The sequence below is a fragment of the Lingula anatina genome, chromosome 7 (assembly GCF_051362555.1).
Source record: "Lingula anatina isolate TDL-2025a chromosome 7, LinAna3.0, whole genome shotgun sequence".
NCBI lineage: Eukaryota > Metazoa > Brachiopoda > Lingulata > Lingulida > Lingulidae > Lingula > Lingula anatina.
The window spans coordinates 5,285,430-5,306,248 of NC_141773.1; the positions used below are offsets into that span (position 1 = coordinate 5,285,430).

General features: G+C 42.5%; 1 protein-coding gene across 10 annotated transcripts in view; it reads left to right on the forward strand.

Annotated features, from left to right (window-relative positions):
- Window positions 1-20,819, forward strand: part of LOC106176161 (uncharacterized) — a 55,560-nt gene that overhangs the window by 10,983 nt on the left and 23,758 nt on the right. For 7 of the 10 annotated variants that reach the window (XM_087016592.1, XM_087016595.1, XM_087016593.1 and 4 more), the window contains 24 exons: window positions 48-212; window positions 401-516; window positions 848-1,129; window positions 1,495-1,755; window positions 1,962-2,059; window positions 2,201-2,438; window positions 2,774-2,941; window positions 3,190-3,435; window positions 3,823-4,003; window positions 4,200-4,482; window positions 4,698-4,757; window positions 5,131-5,437; window positions 5,790-6,706; window positions 8,562-8,669; window positions 9,841-10,024; window positions 10,205-10,633; window positions 11,044-11,264; window positions 11,512-12,040; window positions 12,198-15,580; window positions 15,883-16,061; window positions 16,552-16,718; window positions 17,189-17,349; window positions 18,863-19,018; window positions 19,273-19,941. In XM_087016592.1, the coding sequence (XP_086872718.1) occupies window positions 48-212; window positions 401-516; window positions 848-1,129; window positions 1,495-1,755; window positions 1,962-2,059; window positions 2,201-2,438; window positions 2,774-2,941; window positions 3,190-3,435; window positions 3,823-4,003; window positions 4,200-4,482; window positions 4,698-4,757; window positions 5,131-5,437; window positions 5,790-6,706; window positions 8,562-8,669; window positions 9,841-10,024; window positions 10,205-10,633; window positions 11,044-11,264; window positions 11,512-12,040; window positions 12,198-15,580; window positions 15,883-16,061; window positions 16,552-16,718; window positions 17,189-17,349; window positions 18,863-19,018; window positions 19,273-19,941 (9,508 nt within the window). The remainder of the gene's footprint in view (window positions 1-47; window positions 213-400; window positions 517-847; window positions 1,130-1,494; window positions 1,756-1,961; window positions 2,060-2,200; window positions 2,439-2,773; window positions 2,942-3,189; window positions 3,436-3,822; window positions 4,004-4,199; window positions 4,483-4,697; window positions 4,758-5,130; window positions 5,438-5,789; window positions 6,707-8,561; window positions 8,670-9,840; window positions 10,025-10,204; window positions 10,634-11,043; window positions 11,265-11,511; window positions 12,041-12,197; window positions 15,581-15,882; window positions 16,062-16,551; window positions 16,719-17,188; window positions 17,350-18,862; window positions 19,019-19,272; window positions 19,942-20,819) is intronic. The other 3 variants (XM_087016597.1, XM_087016594.1, XM_087016599.1) reach the window with 3 other exon arrangements.

Below are 20,819 nucleotides of genomic sequence, written 5' to 3' on the forward strand. Positions count from 1 at the left end.
CTCTCTCTCTCACACATATATTTACTTTTTTTTCCTGTCCATTCCAGGTGTGTTATCTGTTACACCTGTGGCTCCACCACCCCAGGATATGGTGGTCAGTGGCAGAGTAACTACACCCAGTGTGGACCGTGTCATAGCCTGACCGCGTGTCCAGTGTGCAAGAAACATTACAAGGAGGAGGAACTCATTATACAGTGCTGTCACTGCGACAGGTAGTGTATTATGAATATGTTGCATTAGTTATCCAGTTGTACTTTATATACATATCAAAGTTATAAAATAAGATATGTGCATGTTGGACATGGAATGTCTATACCTATTGAAGTGCAATCTTAACTGAAATTAGAAAAGCTCTATTACATATATCCCAAACAAAAGTGTTGATTGTTTCTCCCACCAGGTGGCTACACAGTATTTGCGATGGAATGAAGAATGAGGATGATACGGAAAGGGCAGCGGATGCAGGTTATCACTGTCTTATGTGCAGACCTAAAACTGGGGCGCCGCCGCCTCCTCGTAAGTGGACACACTATGTTAAAACTGTCACTAACTATTAATAAATCAAAATTTCATTTAAAAAAAAAATTCAATCAAAAAAAAATCATCATCTACTGTTAAATACACTAAATGTAGCCTTCACCAGTCAGATTGCCACTGAAAATGTATTTGTGTCAGTAGAAATGCAGAACACTTAATTTGATCTAATTGAAGTGCCATTTGAATATATCTGGTTTTAGCATCTTCATCATTGTCTGTCCTGCTACCTGCACATCATTTGATGTATTAGATACTCTGATATCCTTTATATAATTGATATCATGTTAAACTTGCCTTTTCTAATTCTCAGCCCCACCTCCGCCACCCAAAGTTGAGTCCCTCCCAGCCTCCCCTATCCACAAGGAGATGGACACCCCAAAGAGCCCCTCTGTCCAGTTTGTCGTGGACGGGATATGTCTGTCCGAGAGTGGCATGGAGCAGATTAAGGCACTGACCGTACCTCCACCTCCAGCCAAAAAGAGACAGCGCAGACCCTCCAAACTTCCTGGGGACTCGTTTAAACACCCCCATATGGCTGGTCTGCTCAGCCCAGGGGAGAAGTCGGAGCAAGGGGACTTCATTGAAGGAAAAGGTAACTCCCATCAAGAAAATCAATAGTAGTATGATTTCAACTAGTGTGTGTGTGTGTGTGTTTTTTTTTTTTTTTTTTTTTTTTTTTTGCTCTGTAGTATTTTGTAAAGAAAGAGATTTTGTTCTTACACAACCACTATTCTCTGGTGATGTGAACTGAGTGGTTAGATGCAAGATAGAAATGCAAGAAAGGCAATGACATTTAGAAGTTGGAAGTAAAAGAAATGATGAATATAAGTTGACAGGATAAACTAGGAAATTAATTTAAAGTGATATTTGTGTTACAAAGATGTAATGTAAGGTTGTTTTCTAAGTACTTTTATAATCTTTTTGTGGCTGTTATAGTTTATTTCAATATTTTTTCAGAGTATGATCATATTATGGATGAAGAAACAAAATCCATAGCAGAAGAAACTGCTGAGATAGCAGCAGTGAAGTCCCCCGAGGTACCTGGAATACCAGAAAAGAAAAAACGACAGAGGAAACCTTTCAAGCCAGGAGTAGGGGGCTTCATTGCCAAACCTAGGGCTAGAAGTCACATGATTAAGAAGACATTGTTGGCAAAGGCTGCTGGGATAGATCTACCTCAGCAGAGAGATACCTCACCCACAAAAATGGAAGGTGGAGGTACATGTTTATTATTATTATTATGCTGAAATACTGAAACTCTTTTGAAAGTCTGATTAATGTAAATTGTGATATCACTACACTTTTATTAAGATTTAAATGTCATTCATATGCATTTAGTATTTGTCTCAAGGAATAAATCATTCTGTAAATATTTCAGAAAAAAAGCAGTTTAAACTAAAATTTTTGTTTTGTAATTATTTCAGATGGGGAAGGATTAGATGATAAAACAAAGAAAGCCAAAAGACAAAGAAGAATAAAAAAGAAAAGTAACTTGGAAGAAAATTTCCCAGCTTATATACAGGCAAGTAATTTTTAAAGAGGGAATAACTTGATTTTACAGAAGTTTTTATTTACATATTAAATGGAACCTTGTATTAGAAAACGGATATCATGTAATAAAATGTCCCAACAAAAATGTAACAATTTTTGTTTTGTTAATCAGGAGGCCTTTTTTGGCAAGATCTTATTGGACAAGAGCAAAACTCCTGACGAAGGTAGTCAGTTGGGTGGGGAAGCCCCTGCGGTGGCCGAGACAGGCGAGCAGTCCCCGCAGAAGGCGGCCAGTCTAGAGCGCAGTGATGGGTTCACTGTGAACATCTCACCTACACAGGCAGCATCAGCATCAACAGCTTCCAACACACAGAAACAGCAGCAGCAACAAGAACAAGGGGAAGACCTAGGTGAGAGAGAGAGATTTTACTGGCATAATTCAAGTATCTAAAAGAATTGCTGTTTTACCTTTTAAATATAAACCAATAGTGTATAGAAACAGAAAATATTATTGGAGTTTTATGTGCATCTTCTCGTGTCAGACTGTAAGTAATATTTTTCACATTTACATTGATTCTATCAATGTTAGCTCGCCTTTCTTACCTAATTTATATATCTGTCAGACAGTTGAGGCTGAATAAAACAGTCTGAGACCCGATTTCTTGTTTGTGACCTTATATCTCATAATTTTGACCTTATGCTATATTTGTGACCTTATCTCATGTTTATGACCTTTGACTCACAGATGACCTGAAGGACATCTTGGGTGGTGTTGACCTCAGCCACGATGTCCATGATGATGAGCTGATGGACATCTTGGACAGTGAGGACATCTCTAAGGACGAGGAATTGATGGGTGGACAGCACGGGGAGCAGGACATGGACAAGATGGACGTGGACAAAGTGCTGTCTAGTAAGTTTTAGCTTTCAAAATAACGAGGTATTGAAAAAGATAAAAATTCCAAACTTCAAAGATTGTAAATAATTCTCTGTATTTTTTCTGCTATGTAACTTTAACAGGCTCCAGTTATGATATAAATATTCTAAAAAGTTTTTTAAAAAGTAACATTTTCCTAAATGACAGGCTTATCAAGAGGGTTACTATCCCATAATTACAATATATTAAGAGGTTAAAAATACTATGTTTTTAACTGCTTTCAGGTCTTGCCCAGATTGACAGTAAAACAGTAGAGGATTTATTCAAAGGAGTCCTGGAACACAATCCCCTGACTAGTCCAGGTGCAGAGGGGGATGGTAACTTTAACCTTCCTCCTCTCATGAGTCCCACATTGCAGCAGCCTCAGCAATCACAAGGTCAAGTTCAGATGGAAGGTCAAGGTCAGGCAAGGCCAAACCAAGGTCAGCGGCAGCCAGAGACTGGGTTGCATGTGCACAGTCCAATGCAAGGTAAGCGTTGATATATATTTTTTGCCTTTCAGTGAAATTTGAGCCAATTTCAATTGTTGCACACGAGCCCTGTTGCTGTAAAATAATATACAAATGGTGTTTACATTATTAGAAATGTATAATTGTGTGGTATGGGATGAAGATTATGTAAATAACATAGCTGAAAATATAAGTAGTGACATGATAATGTTGGGTTTTTTTTTATAACATCGTTTTGTTCAGTGTATTGATAAGAAAAAGTTAAATTGCTGTTGCAGTTGCTTAAAAAAGTTAATATTTATAGAGGACTTATCGTAGCTCAATATTCCAGAACCAGGCAAACATGAATTTTTTCCAACTCAGAATATTATAAAAATTTTCACTGTCAGTGTATTAAATTCTCTGCAGGTCAGAGCATGATGCCAATGCCACCCCAGTCTGGTCACGATCAGCAGTTAAGGCTTCCAGGTCATGGACCCATGCATATGGGTCAAGGTGAAGGTCACAGTCCTGGTGGGATGTCACCAAGGTCAGGTCCACCACCATTTGGAATGCCTCCACACTCTCCATATGGAGGGGAAATGGGCAGGTCAGTGAACAGCATTGCAGCCCTGCTGTCTTTTAGTATGTTAAAGCAATCTTGTAGTGTATTCTAGTGTTTTGTTAGTTAATGAGAATTAACTGAATGACACAGCTTAATCAAATGCTTTGAATGTGTATGCTGCCTATGGTGTCAGTGCCTCGCCTTCATGACAGATGTTTACATTGTTTTAATTGTCCTTCAGTGGTCAGTTTAGCCCAGGCTTTGCAGGGGGTCCAGCCACCCCCCAGTGGCCCCACCTTCCAGGTGACGACTTCGAACCAGACAGCGCCTCGCAGAACAAGCGCAACTTGGCCAAATGGGAGCATGATGAGCCAATGGGAGACAAGGCGACTATTACACCGGTCCTGTACTGCAACATCATGCACCCTGAGCTGAAGACGCAGTACCCTGAGTGGTCGGAGAGGATTAAACAGATCACTAAACTGTGGAGAAAGGTCCCAACAGAGGAGAAGCAGCCATATTTGGTAAGTCGTTATTGTTGATGAATAATTGTCTGTGTGATATGAAGGCTGTGCCTTTCCATAGGTCTATTGAAATATGGTAATTATATCAATTACACTGTTTTACCTGAAAAAAGATTGGGGTCTAAACTTAAAATGATGTTATTAACAAGTGATGCATGAAAATCCTTACAATATCTGGATTACAATTTATGCCAAATTGATTTTATATCCAACAGCAAAAAGCCCGAGAGAACAGAGCCAGCAGTCGACTCTCCAAAGCCCAGAAGGTAAAAAATGTCAGTATCACTTTTCTTCACTTCTGCATGATTTTTATGTTTTTGTTGATTCTTGGCACTTCAGTCACACGTGCTGGTATTTTGTTAGAGTGTTTAAGATTGTGTAACTTGGAGGCTTAACATCAGAATAATTTTATATTAAGAATGCATTTGAGTTACTGTTGTTCAATCCACGCTTTTTGCTCTAACTGAAATTAAACATTAAATTTGCACTGTTCTTTCTTGACTGTTTTAGTTTGTTTTAATTTGTGAACTTATCACTTTGATGATGCTAATAATCTTTGCCACATGTTTTTGCTAATTAAAAAAACACAATATGGTATTTGTACTAGCCCACTTTCTAAAAATTCTCACACCTCTTCTCCTACTTCAGATACAGGACATCAGGAAGAAGCAGCAGGACCCCTCAGCTGCAGGAGGGATGCCACCCCCTGGTATGCCTCCCCCTCCCCCAGGGATGCCACCCACGGGCATGCTCCCTCCCCCACCCCCGCCCCACCCCCAGGCTCATGTGCCGGGGCCGAAGAGCCAGGAGCAGTTGGAGAGGGAGCAGAAGTTTCAGGAGCAGGAGAGGCAGTGGAAGCTGCTGCAGCAGATCCGGGCACAGGAGAGGAAGATGGAGTTGGAAGCCCTGAACTCGGACAGTCCACGTGGGTCCATGACTCCTGGGAGTACACAGGGTATGTTCTAGCACTATTTTAAGTATTGAAACTGGTGCTCATGACTCATAATTGTGAAAGAGTTTTTGACCACTACCCATACCCTTGGATCACTTTGATGTATGATATTGATGATGTTATTTTGTGGTCAGGAATGCCGTTTACTAAATTATGATACGCTTTCATGTGTAAGTTAGTGGTTAATTCTCTTTGAGACCAGAAAGTAATTAGATATTCGAAAGATGATTACTGTAAGACTGTATTGGATTTGGATTAGATAATGATAGATTGAAGATTGTGAAGCATTGTAGCATCAAATGTAGTCTGTACAGTCTGGGCAATGTGTTCATGAAATCTGTGGCTGATATTTTAGGTTCACCACACCCCAGCACTCCAGAGAGCCAAGGTGTGCCCCCATTTGGGCCCCAACAACAGCAACAACAGCCTCCACCCCAGCAGCAGCAGTGGGACCCTTACGCCATGCCCCCAGGGACACCCAGACCAGGTAGTCAAGATGGAGGGAACGCCAATAAGCCAGACAACTTAAACAACCAGCCAGGGGCCTCTCCCCAGTACTCTCAGTCTCAAATGGGAATGCCCCCAGGAAGGCCTGGAGAACAGAGAATGCCCCCTGACCCATACAGCCAACCCCCAGGGACCCCACAACCTGGTGGGCCACATCCGGGCCAGGGGAGGCCACAAGAGGGGTATCCAGGCCCCCCGCCACAGCAAGCCCTCAAGGGCATGCCTGATCCGTATGCCCAGCCCCCTCACACACCAAGACCCCCAGGACCTGAGGACCCATATGCCAGACAGCCAATGACACCAAGACCACAACAACAGCAGCAGCAGCACCCTATGGCTCCTCACATGCAGGGCCCACCACATCCAGGCCATGGCCTGCCCCCAGGGCACCAGCAGGGCCCTAGACCAGGAGTACCTTACAGCCAGGCCCAGGGTATGCCTCCACACCCAGGGGATCCCTTCAATAGACCCCCTGGTGGGCCTAGACCCCCTCATGAAGTGTGGCATGGGCCCCACCCTGGGATGCCCCACCCCTACAGCCAGGCAGGGGCAGTACCACACCCAACCAGCCCCAGAGAGTTTCGGCTACCAGGGCCCGGCATGATACGCCCCAAGGAGGGAGGGTACGGACAGGGTGGCATGACGCCCACTCCGCGTCCCCCTACCAGTGGTCAGAACAGTCAGCTGCAGCAGATGCTGTCCACCGCGCCCAGGTTTGCTGACCCCAACCTCCAGGGACTGGACCCCAGCACGTCCACTGCAGTCGTAAGTCATCCTGAGAGTGGTACTGTTCTTAATCGCTAACGACTGCTCTTTATACTTGCTGCAGTTAATAACTTTTTCTCTCTGGTCATCGGAAAAGTGATGCTTCATAGGCATGGTGACATTATTTCATGTCTCTGCAAATTGTAGGATATCATGGCCTTTCTTGATTATTTGAAAGGATTCTTTAAAAATTCCATTTCATTATTTGTATCAAAATGCATTCATTACATTAAGAAAATTTACGGCAAGAATCTTAACAGGGGGGGTTAATACTCTCAAATTTACATTGCCGTATGAAGTGTCACTTTGCAGGTGACCTGCTGGGGTGTTTGTCCAGTGATGGTCAGGCTTTGTCCACTTCTGGTCAGACATAAACAGCAGCAGAGCCTTAATGTGTGCCCAGTCTGTAACCTAGAGGTGGTCAGTAACTTGTAGAATCGTGTGAACTACTGGTTTAGCAGTGGGAAGTAGTTGTGTAAGCAAGTGGTGTTTTATTTTATTTATAATTTTGATGTCAGACTTGGATTTTATCTGATGTAGAGCATTGCCAGCTTCTTGGGAGGTTTATCTCCTTCAAATTGGGGGTATATATAAGATATATTGAAAATGAAATACTAAAGCATGTGTTGTACATCCATAATTTTTCAGTCAAAAACAAAAACAGACAAATCAAAATGATTTTAGCTAGCAGATCTAGTGGACTTATATCTTTGATATATTTAAGAATTCTTCGTTGCAAATCGGACATATGTATATGATACTTTGAAAATTACATTCTTAAAATATTAACCATACTTTGACCAAAAGGAACTCCACACAGTGTTGGTATATGTTATCTACCAGTTGAATCCAAGTTTGACTTTGCTTTGCTTTTGCAGTATTCGCTAACTGACTGGCGTGTCTGTTGGGGAAAATGCCGACAACGTGTCATGGTCAGCTAGTGTATGCTGAGTTGCTATGATCTAACTTTTTAAGTTTGCTTTCAGTCTGTAAGTTTTTAGGGTGTTACAGTGTTCTCCATTAACTGGTTATAGTGTGTTAAGAACATTTTTCTCTGGGGTTAGATGAGCAGATCCAGTGGGTGGACATGTTAGGGGGGTTTGCTAGCTAGACAGATTTAGTGGGCGGGCTTTTTTAAATATTATAAGTGGACATTCAGACTGTTTCAAAGGGTAGCAAAAGGCAAATAAGTCACAGATGAGACATTCTGCTAAACCATCAGTTTAATTGACTTTTTCACCACCCTTGGGGGAATCAAGGAATTTGTCCTATTTGTGATTTTTATCAAAGTTCTGGTGACATACTCTTTGGTCTGTCAGAGGAAGAGGTCAGTGAGGGACAAATGGGCCATTGCTCTTGCTCCCACTCCTTTTTGAGGTGTGTTTTACTATTTCCTCCCACACTTAGAGAGAGGATCCCCATCAGTGCGAAATAAAAGTGGTTTGTAAAATGAAGGAAAATTGTGTTCTATAATACTAAATATTACACTATATTTGATCTGGTTTGTGATTCCTTTATTAACAAACCATCATAGAGAACAGCCGACTAACAGACCCACGGATCAAATATGGCGACCGGCTTAAAAGCTTGTTGCTTAATTTCCGATAAGATACTGAATAGATGCCCTGCGGGGATTATGCAACAAGCATTCAAGTGGGTCGGTCTTATTTGATCCGCAGATCTGTTAGTCCGCTGTTCTGATTGTGCTCATAGAAAATTGTATGGAATGAGAGGGTGATACAGGGGAAGAGGAAAAGAAAAGATTTCTGTGGGTGAAGTTAATGGAGAACATTGTGCCCCCTTGTGTGTTTTTCCATCTCTATGTGTGTGCTTTCTCTCTCTTCCATCCTTCTAGCTTCACCAAATGTTCTCCAGTCAGAGGTTATATTACCTCAGTCAAAGACATCAACAGCCACAGGGTAGAAATGCCACTGACTCTACCGTGTATAAAACAGGGGCAGGGGTAAGTTGTCTCTGTGGCAGTGCATTCAATAATGTTTCTTTTTTCAACACGGCGGCCCAGAACTGTGTGAAATAGATGCATCTTTTAGGAAAAATACAGCTGTTTTGTGACTTTTTTACTCTTTGAGCAACGGAAAGATAAGGACTCACGATAAATGGATTAAGTGTATGAATATTTATCACCAGTGTTAGTTCAGAAAACACTCTTTCAGTAATGTGCATCAGTGGTCATTCCAAAATTGCATTTTTTATGAACTTTTTCTTGTCAGAATAGTCTCAGAAATTTATAAGTACACATTGCAGAAGGTATTAACTGCAGGTTCATTTAAAAAAGAAGGGAGGGGGAGAGCTTAGCTTTTAAATGTGTGAGATTAGCATGGTGGGTACAGTAGAACTAAACTCTTCTAGTGGGGCTGGATAGATAACTTTGCCTTTATATGGCAAATGGTCCTTATATGGAAATATATACCATATATAGTCATTAGTCCATATATGGCAAGATGTGGCTTAATAATCATGCTTCAAGTTATATAAAGAGAAATAGATGATTAGAATTTTTTCCTGTTTATAGTACTAACATTATTAGATGGCAGCTTTAAATAATCAAATAGTTAAGTATATATGATTTATAAATTGCCAGGTTTAAAATGTGATATTAAAGGTTTTGAAATTTCAGATATACTTTATTTCCAAATAATGAAAATCTGTTGAAAAATAAGTATCATCATGTGTCAGAGCAAACAAATTAAAATGTCCTTTGAAATAAGGGAGGTTCACAAATTGAAAGAAATGCACTTGTTTGAATAGGGACTTCATCCTACAACTAAACAAATGTCACACATGTTGATTGTCCCTTTCTTTTTTATGAATTTATCGTTGTTCAGTAAAATGAAGTGAATTTAGATTATGTTTGCATGGTATCTAGTCTACATTGACTGTTCTCTCGCGTGACTTGTAGGTAATAGTTTGCATGTGTTTTGGTTAACAGATGAAACCACACTTCATATAATAAACCTGACCAAAAAAGCAAAAGTGAGTGTAAAAAGTCATTCAAAACATTTTTTTATTGTAACACTTGGTTAAGATATTCATCATCTGTGTGATCACCTGTATAAAGCTCCATTATTATTATTGTTATTATTATTATTATTATTATTACTGTATTATAATAGCCAGGAGATGGAGATCCCAAGTCAGATGCACACCGCCAGCACCTGCGTGAGCTCCTTGCCACCAAGGCCAAGGAGAGCCAGAAACAGAAGCAGATGGAGCAGCAGTTCAGAGATGGTGGAGGAGCCAATGTACCTTTACACCATTGGCCCAGTGAAGAGGAATTAGGACCACAGCAACCACAAGGTAGTCTACTTGGTAGTCAGTTCTCAAGTTGACAGGATTACAACTGATGGATTTAACAAAGTGCCATAGGTGTACTGCATCTCTAAACTCATATAAAAGTTTATCAGTACTGTGAAATTAAAGGTTTAATTATTCAGTTTGATAATTCAGCTTTTAAGTAGTCTTTTTAAATTCTTCCAGGTTCACAAGGTCAAATGTCAGTATCCCAAGGTCAGATGCCAGTATCCCAAGGTCAGATGCCAGGCCCCCAAGGTCAGATGCCAGGCCCTCAAGGTCAGATATCAGGTCCTCAAGGACAGATGCCTGGTCCTCAAGGACAGATGCCTGGTCCTCAAGGACAGATGCCTGGTCCTCAAGGACAGATGCCTGGTCCTCAAGGTCAAATACCTGGTCCTCAAGGTCAAATGCCAGGTCCTCAAGGCCAGATGCAAAGGCCTCAAGGTCAAATGCCAATACCTCAGGGTCAGATGCCAGGTCAGATATCCGGCATGCCTAGGCCCCCACCCCCAGGGTATCCAGGTGCTCAGTTTGGCCCACGTGGACCCCAGGGAGAGGGGGGCTGGCAGGAACAAATGATGAGACCACCACACCCTGGACAAATAAGACCAGGTGAGTAGCCTCTACAGTTGATTATATATTTCAAGTTATATATCCCAGCTTGTAGAAAATTACATTTCTTTTTGTCTATTCATCTACTAAGAAAAATGGAATATTATAAACAAGCCAGCCTTATAGGCTCAGTTTTTTGCCATGGTAATTATTTAGGTTATAGCTTATTGTATATAAGAATGATGTGACTAGAAATTTGCACCTTCCATCTTGCAAGAAATCTAGATGATGGCACTTTTTCAAATGGGATTAATCAATTTATTTTGTACAATTCAAGGTAGATAGCTAATTGATGTAAAGAAGTAAGGCATTAAATAAGATAACTTTTATATTACTTTTATTTGTATTGATTTTGTTATTAATACTATTATTTCATTTATGTAATTTTGATGTGGATTTGTGTGTTCCAGATATGGAAGGTTTTGGCCCCAGGGGTCCCCAGGGGGAGGTGATGAGAGGTCCAGGTCCTGAGATGATGAGACCAGGGTACCCAGGTCAGTGGAGGATGACACCCCCTGGAATGCAGGGACCCATGCCACCCCATGGTGGACCCTATCCACAGGGACAGTATCCCCCAGGGTTTAACCCCAGACACCCGGGACAGCCCCCATGGGAGTTCCATCCTCAACATGTAAGTTGTGTTGGTACAGTGTTGTAGGAGAGTATTTTTTAACTCTCGTGGTATTATAGATTTTTCCTCCATAAAATTGAATTCTGTAGACACTGAAGGGAGTTCACTGTAAAGCTGTGCTTTGCATTGTGTTTTCTAAAGACAGTTTCGATTTCGCTAAAAAAAATAATTAGCATAATGTACATCTATATTTTTCTATCATTTCTCATATAATAGTCACCCTAAATGAATGAAATTTGTTATCTAGATGACGCCAGCTGAACAACACAGGACACCATATTTGAAGATGTTTCAGGAGAGACTGAGGCAAACACAGTTACAAGCTGCCCAACAGCAACAACAATTACAGCAGCAGCAACAACAACAACAGCAACAACAACAACAACAGCAACAGCAGCAACAACAAGGAACTCCTGGGACACCCCCTCACACCTCGGGGAATCCTCTAGACCCCTATGACCACCTGGTGCGGCAGAAGATGCAGGGAACACCCCCTGCAGTAGGTGAAGCAAGGGTACCACCACACCCGCCTTCTAGACCCTCAAGTCAGCAGGCTTCACCCAGGGGGACACCCTACTCTACACCTCCTACAACTCCTCACCCGGGTCAGTCTACACCATCTGCCAATCACGGACAGCAAGGTCAAAGTCTGCAAAGTCAAGGACAGTCAGGTCAAGGTCAGGCAAGTCAAGGTCAGGCTTTACAAGATCAAGATCAGATGACGCAAGGCCAGAGTCAGCAAGGGCAGAAAAAAGATGGATTAGATGAGTTACTGCGTAAGTATGAAATCAGTTAATGAAATTTTTGTTGAAAAGATTTGAAAGACATCAAACAGGAAGTTAACAATCACACTAGAATATAACATTATAATGTTTCAGTTCACAGTCTATTGTAATGCATGGAAAATTTAATAATTTTTTTTAACTTTTTCAGCTTCAGATAACCTGAATCTATCAGATTACTCTGACCCTGAGATCCAGAGGGCGCTTTCAGAGGCCCAAGACAAGACCATCTTTGATGAACACCTAGGTCTCAGAGAAGATGCAGAGAAATCTGCTGCAGAAGAAACCTCTGGAAGAGTGGGTGCGTTCCAGGCACAGTTCCTGGAGTTCAGTAAAAAGAACAGTAATAAGGAGAGTGAGGGAAATGTGGAAGATTCTGTAGGGCAAGAAATGCCAGGAGATAAAGCATCACCAGTTGCTGATGTGGGGAGCCAGGAGCAGATTGCAGGAGGCGAGCCTAGTTCTGCTGATGCAGATAAGCCACCTGAGACTGAACCTTCTGAGGCTTCTGAAAGCACACAGTGCCCAGACGGACATAACTGTCCTGGAGATGAAAATGGCCCTGCCACTAATTCTGGTGCTGGACAATGCCCAGATGGACATAACTGTCCTGGAGATGAAAATGTCCCTGCCACTAATTCTGGTGCTGGACAATGCCCAGATGGACATAACTGTCCTGGAGATGAAAATGTCCCTGCCACTAATTCTGGTGCTGGACAATGCCCAGATGGACATAACTGTCCTGGAGATGAAAATGACCCCACCACTAATTCCGGGGCTGGACAGTGCCCAGATGGACATAACTGTCCTGGAGATGAAAATGACCCCACCACTAATTCCGGGGCTGGACAGTGCCCAGACGGACATAACTGTCCTGGAGATGAAAATGACCCCACTACAAATTCTGGTTCTGGACAGTGCCCAGATGGACATAACTGTCCGGGTGATGAAAATGACCCCACCACAAATGCTGGGGCTGGACAGTGCCCAGACGGACATAACTGTCCTGGAGATGAAAATGACCCCACTACAAATTCTGGTTCTGGACAGTGCCCAGATGGACATAACTGTCCTGGAGATGAAAATGACCCCACTACAAATTCTGGTTCTGGACAGTGCCCAGATGGACATAACTGTCCGGGTGATGAAAATGACCCCACCACAAATGCTGGGGCTGGACAGTGTCCAGATGGACATAACTGTCCGGGTGATGAAAATGACCCTATCACAAATTCCGGACCTGGACTATGCCCAGACGGACATAACTGTCCTGGAGATGAAAATGACCCCACCACAAATGCCGGGTCTGGACAGTGCCCAGATGGACATAACTGTCCTGGAGATGAAAATGACCCCACCAAAAATGTTGGGGCTGGACAGTGCCCAGATGGACATAACTGTCCAGGGGATGAAAATGACCCCACCACTAATTCTGGTTCTGGACAGTGCCCAGATGGACATAACTGTCCTGGAGATGAAAATGACCCCACCACAAATTCTGGGGCTGGACAGTGCCCAGATGGACATAACTGTCCTGGAGATGAAAACGACCCCACCACAAATTCTGGGGCTGGACAGTGCCCAGATGGACATAACTGTCCTGGAGATGAAAATGACCCCACCACTAGTTCTGGTGCTGGAACATGTCCAGATGGACATAACTGTCCTGGAGATGAAAATGAGCCCACCACTAATTCTGGTTCTGGACAGTGCCCAGACGGACATAACTGCCCTGGAGATGAAAATGACCCCACCACAAATGTTGGGGCTGGACAGTGCCCAGATGGACATAACTGTCCTGGTGATGAAAATGACCCTACCACAAATTCTGGTTCTGGACAGTGCCCAGATGGACATAACTGTCCTGGAGATGAAAATGACCCCACCACAAATGCCGGGTCTGGACAGTGCCCAGACGGACATAATTGTCCAGGGGATGAAAATGAACCCACCACAAATTCTGAGGCTGGACAGTGCCCAGATGGACATAACTGTCCTGGAGATGAAAACGACCCTGTTACTTCTGCTAGTAGTCAATCCAATACCACTTTAACTTCCACAGTGCCAACTAGTGACCAGCATGTGAGTCCAGGCCCACATGAAGCTGCCCCTTCCTCCACCACAACCTCAGCTACAGCTGTAGATGCCCAGTCAGCCACTGGTGTCTCTGATACTGCAATACCTGTGGCTGGTGGTGCAGAACCAATGCCAGGTAGCAATGTACCAATACCAGCAGCTCCAGTATCCATGCCACAAGCCACAGTTTCCATGCCATGTGTTCCAGAGGTCTCACAGATTGGCCATTCACCTATGTCAGCTTCCTCACAAGGTGCCCAATTAACAACACCTTCTGGTGCACCGGTTAATACAGAGGCACAACATGCCATCCAAGCTACCATTGCCAGCACTGTGTCTGCACCTGCAAGTATGGAAACAACAAGTTCTCCTGCTGTACAGACAACTGCATCTACTACAGAGCATGTCGCTCAGCCTGTGGTGACTAATATGCCACCATCTATACAACCTGTGGTGCCCTCTATGGGCCAGGTAGAACACCCGGGGGGAAGTGAGGTGAAGGTTGAGCCACAAGGGCCTACAGCAGTCGGTGAACAGGTAGTGCCAGGGCAAGCTAGTGAGGAACCGGGACAGATAGAACAGAAAGTAGCTTCAGGAACTGAGATACAAAAATATATAAAGACGGAAGCAGACTTGACTGTACCTCAGACATGCCAGGAAGAGACTAAACCACCACCAGCCCTAGCTGTTGCCACAACACCTCATTCAGCTGTACCAAATACCACACATCCTCCGATGCCATCTGCTGTTGCAATCTCTGGATCTGCTGGCACCAAGCCTACAACCAATGACATGATGTCATCTCTAGCTGGCATGATGCCCACCACACCTGGCATGATGCCAGCCTCAAATACTTCAATGTCCATGGCTACTGGCATGATGCCCTCTTCAGGTGCAGGGCCTACTTCAGTTGGTATGCCAACCAGTGCAGCACAGGGTATGCATATGGTAACAGCTCACCAACAGTATGGCATGCCACATTCTAGCATGCCACACACCAGTATGCCACATACCACAGCGAGAGCATCTACGCCACAGTCTGCTGCAAGCCAGCCTCCAACTGTCCAATCCATGCCAGGTATGCCACCACTGTCCATGATGCAGGGGATGCCAAGACCTGGCATGCCAGTGGCAACATCTGGCATGGGAGCCACTCCTCATCCTGGCATGGGCCCTGGCATGCACTTCCCTCCTGGGATGAGACCCAGAATGATGCCCCCAGGTATGCATCATCAGCCAGGACCCCCCTTTCCGCCCCACCCAGGACAGTCCAGGATGCCAGGGTCAGGCATGGTGCCTCCAACATCTGGCATGGTACCTCCAACATCTGGCATGGTGCCTCCAGGCCAGCAGCCACAGTTCAGTCCACAGATGCCAGGTGGCATGGGAGCACCAAGGAAAGACAAGCCAGTGCTGCTTGAAGAACAACCGTTATTACTACAAGAATTGCTTGAACAGGTGGGTTGATTTATAGTCAATGTCTGTCACTTGTGTATAATTTGTTGTAGTAGGTTGGTGAGCTTTTGTGTATGTGGTTGCATTAAACTTTTATAATAGAGGCCACAAAGCCGATTTATCAGTAGCATTTAGTTTTGTGTCATGCTGCTTTGCTGATAATAGATTAAAGATAACCAGCCATCTTCCTCTTATTGTACAATGAAAGTGTTAAATGTGTTGTATCTATCTTGCACTTTGTTGCTATGATAGAGCTACTTTTGAGTATATTCACACACGTCCTCCATCTTGCTCTTTCTTGACAGGAGAGACGGGACCAGCAGAAGCAGGCGGAGCAGCAGGTGTTGATACAGAAGAGGGACAGCGGATTGATGTCCGACGCAGAGTTTGAGAAACGCAGGGCTGAGTTGGCCATCACTGAGAGCAGGCGGCCCCCCATGCCAGGACCTAGAATGCCAGGCATGGGCATGGAAGGGATGCCAAGGTATGATGGGTAATTTCTGGCATGGGATTGTGGTGTAACCGCTGCATCATATTCTTTGAAGATTAAAACTGAGAAACATTTAAGGAACTGTTGTGGTTCATTATAAGTCAATGTCATAAAATTATTGATCATTAGTACATACTGCTGTGTTACTGACTGTTAAAGAAGACTGAAAAACAGTCTGGCCTTCAAAGTAAAATGGTGAAGTAAGAAGGGCAACACAGTAGGCCTGCAGCAAGTTCCATTGCTGGCAGTATCTGCAGCAGAACCTGTTTATCAAACATGAATAAAGATGAGCCACAAGACAAGCTGCAGGAAGAACACTACCAAGTTTCTAATTGAAGCATTCGTTGTTATTGCAAATATTATAGCTTCTGTAGTTAGTAATCAGAATTGTATTCTTAAGAGTCTTAATTCAACAAGGTGGCAAGGTGAGCCCAGATTTATAAGAGGTGATCTTTGAATTCATCCTTTTACTGTATTCTTGCAGACCTGGTGATCAGTGGCAGGGGCCTATGGGTGGCCCCAGGGAGGGGATGTTTCCACCTCCATACCCAGGCCGCCCCCAGGGACCCCATATGATGCCCAGAACCCCCTCACCCTTTGGTAGCTCACCAGCAGAGGGAGGCATGGGACCCCGCCCACCTCCACCTCAAGGTTTGTGTACAGTTTTATACATACAGTTATTCATAACTAAGTCTGAATAAATTCCATAGTTCATATTTCTATATTTTGTCAGAAATGCAAGGAAAAGGGGGGGGGGGGGGGGATTTAAAAGTTTTGAACTATGAGTTGGTTTCTGGTCAAAATGTGTTCTAGTAAGTAATGAAAATGGTTGATCTTGATTTTGATTAATATTGGCATGATGGGTACAAATTTGTGAGTATAATATTCCTTCATTATTAGAAATATCTGAACAAAAAGTTAATAAAGATATTTATGTGAAGATGTTTCTTGCTTGGAATTTTTGTTCTAATAAAGTTGATGTATCTATATTTATAAAAGAAAACATTCACTATTTTCCTCAAACTTATGTAAGTCCTCTCAAAAGATGTGTCCCAGCAAAGAATTACAAAAATGATTTTGAGAAGCAAATGTTTATCTAGGTCATACTTGAATTTTTCCAGGCACAGATCCTCTCAGTGAGGCGGAGAGAAGAGAACAATATAAGTACGAGGAGTGGTTGATGCAGCATGCTCATCTGCTCAGTATGCAAGTCAAGTATTTGGAACAGCAGATAGCTAAACAGAGGAAGACAAAGAAATCTATACAAAACAAGCAGAAACAGGTATGCAAATAGTAGCTGATAGATGCCATGTTAGATTTGGCTGCCATTTTGGAAAGTTTATTTCCTAGCAGGATGTTTAAACAGAACTGTCTTATTTGAAAATTTTTGGTAAAAAATGGTTGTAGTTTATTTTAAGTAGTAAAAATCATTATGAGACTTAGCGTGAAAGTATTTCCATATGGAAATGCACAGTTATGTAAACCATAAATACACCATGTCCCATTTTCACAAAAAAAAAGTAAACTGAAATCAGGTTCCCTGGCTAAGAACTTAATTACCAAGGTTACATGGTCACATGGGTAAGTCTTACCCTATCAGGAGCAGTGTAACAGCACTCTCATGGGAATCTTAGTCAACTAAGTTAGGTAACTGACTTTTTTTTTTTTTTTTTTTTTTGTGAATCTGGGGCCAGTATAACCTTGTTTAAGGTCATTAACCTGAATGGTTTCTCAAGATTTCTAGTACGTCACTAGTAAAATGACTAAAATTGTCCAATAAAAATAATCTTTGAATTACTGCAATGTTACATAGAGGAGACTTGATTCAGTATAGCAGACAGGCATTTATCCTAACAGATAATTTTTAATCTTGGGTTTTCACCACTTTTCGGTGTGGCCTGACTCTGCCTCTGGTAATGGTGGTAGGTGTGAATAATTTAGCCTGAAAAGAAGTAATGCCATATTCTGCTTCTGCATAATTCATTTTGTCAGCTGAATGCAGGCAGCTGGATTTGATAATTGTTTTGCAAAAACTCTATAGGAAAAATCAAATTAAATGTATAATGTTAGATATACTTGACTTTAAACAAGCAGAAAAGGAATGAATGAGTTCACTTGACTTGAACAATCTGTGAAGAAGTATTAAAAGTTATTTTGTCAGAAAAATATCAGTTAAATATTTGGAGGTCAAAAAATATTTGTATATGATGTCAGAGAAATTTAATTTTTTTTGTGATTTGTCTAGACAAGCAGTCTCAGTTGTTTATTTTTTCCCCAATAATACTGTTGGGCATGTTAAACTTTATTTTATTAGAATCAAGTGTTATTTCTTATCACACTTTTTTGGTCGTGTCTTTAATAAAATATTCCACAGCAAAGCTAAGGCTGTGATCTGTAAAACGTAACATTTAACCAATATGCACTAAGTACCCAGAGATAGCTGTGACTAAATTGCAGACATACCAGCATATGAACAAGTAACCTTGATGCTACAACATTAATCTGTCATCTGACAGTAGTAGGGAGTCCTTTTTGTGTCACAGCTGGTTTGCTTCTTTTACTTATTTATATTCGCTGCCTGTAAAAATTTGATAGAGATTTTACTGAGTGGGTAAGTTTACACAAGGATGTGTTTATCACTGGTGTGAATATTTGTTTGTGCATATCTGTGTATATGTGTATGTACATGCATATGTGTGCATATTTGTACTTTGTATGGTTGTGGATGTGCATAATCAGTCCAATCCTGGATATTACACCAACAATCTTTCTGAAATCCATTCTTTTGCTTCTAGGCCCGTAAAGCTGGGGCGGAACTCAAGCCAGAGGAACAGCAGGACCTGGACAAGGCCAACCAGGAGATCACCCTTGTCCAGAAACAGCTTGACCAGGTCAGAAAACAGCAGAGACAACACCAGACACTCATACAGGAGTACAGGCAGAAGCAGCAGGTGAGCGCAAGGGTCTATGTGCAAAGTGTGGATTAATATTGCAGTTATGACTTGCACTTTTGAGCAGGCAAATGTACTGGATGAGGTTTCTGTTTCATGTGAAACATTTCAGTATAATTTTTCTTAAGATAGAAATTATCAGAGTATTGCCATTACATAACAAGTATTGAATTCTGTTACATGTACAAATTAAAGGATTTTGTTATTACAGAAATTATTTCTGTCACTGAATGATAATTCGCATTTGTTTCTAGGAACGGTATGGTGTGAACTGGCCAGCACCCACCCCTCCCACTAAGCCAGGTCAGAATCCCATGGGGGCACAGCAACCTCCCATGATGCAACAACCCAATCCCATGATGCAGCTGGGCCCAGGTCACATGATGCAGGGTCAAGGTCACCCTAGACCCATGGTTCCCGGGTCACCCCAGATGCAGCAACCACCTACCACCATGATGCCGCAGCCGCCATCTTCCATGATGCCACAGTCCACCACTGGCATGATGCCACAATCAGGAGCTGGCATGATGCCACAGCCGCCAGGAGGTATGATGCCACAGTCGCCAAGTGGCATGATGCCACAGCAGCCGCCACCTGGTGGTATGATGCCACAGCCACCACCAAACATACCCCAAGGTCAACACGTCCCTGTATCTTCATCTGCTGCAGGACCAGGGATGTCAGTTGCTCCCCCTAGAATGCCAGGTCAAGGCCATTCCGCCAGGCTAACAGCAGCGCAGAGACAGGAGTATGACCAGTACATGCAGCAGCGCCTTGGGCTCTTGAATCAGCCTCCCACCCCTACACAGCCGTCATCAGTGCCAGCACCATCTACTGCAGCAGCGTCCCAGCCTCTCCCAGCAGCACCAGCGGCCGGCACCACCGTGGTACCATCTGTACGTGGGATGCAGGGACACCATGGAGTAAAATACCACTTTATTACAGCATGCTATCTAGATCTAAGCTCTGTGTGGTGTGTCCGTCTTTTCTAGCGACTATACTTGTGTGTGGCTTAGTTGACAAGGCAAGGTTCAGATATTCCATAAGCAGACTGTGCTCTACTTCTGGAGAACCTGCACCTTGGCCGACTAACAAAACTAATGCAAAAAAATGTTTTTTTTTTCATTCTTCATTCTGACTTTTCTTCTCTTTGGCTGACATTTGATGTGAAACTATGGTGTATTGTAGTTTTTAGGCATGTTTCGTGATTAATGTTTTTTCCCAAAATATATATAACAAAATGGGCCTATGATGCTGAACTGAGACACAAAAGTAATGGAAAAAATTTTGACTAAAACTGTGATAAAAATTATGGCAAGAAATGTAGGCTTTTTTTATCATCTCTTAAAACAGTCAATGCCATAAATTATTCTTTGGGGAAATTTATTAAAAAAAACCTTTAAATTGTCAGCTGTTTTTATCCCACAAAGTGGAAGATCACTTTCCAATTCTTAGAATAACAAGATTTGAATGGTAGTGACTTTCTCAAAGTGGCAAAATCTATCCATGATGTGTACTGAATAGTTTTCGGCCATATTGTCCTGTGACGTGGAAGCTATTTTAACATACAAAGCTGCTGTAGTAAAGTTGTATTTCACTACTTTCTTTAACACTTTTGATTTTGTGTTTTACTCAGGGCTTGACAGAGTTCTGCTGGATGAGTAACTTGTTTTTGAAAATTTAATTGGAAGAGAAACAAGCTTCAGTTTGTTTATTTTTGGCCACCATGACCTTGTAGTTAAGAAAGTTTCCAATGTTGAGCCCTGTGTAATGCATATTTATTTATTTTGTGATATTTTTA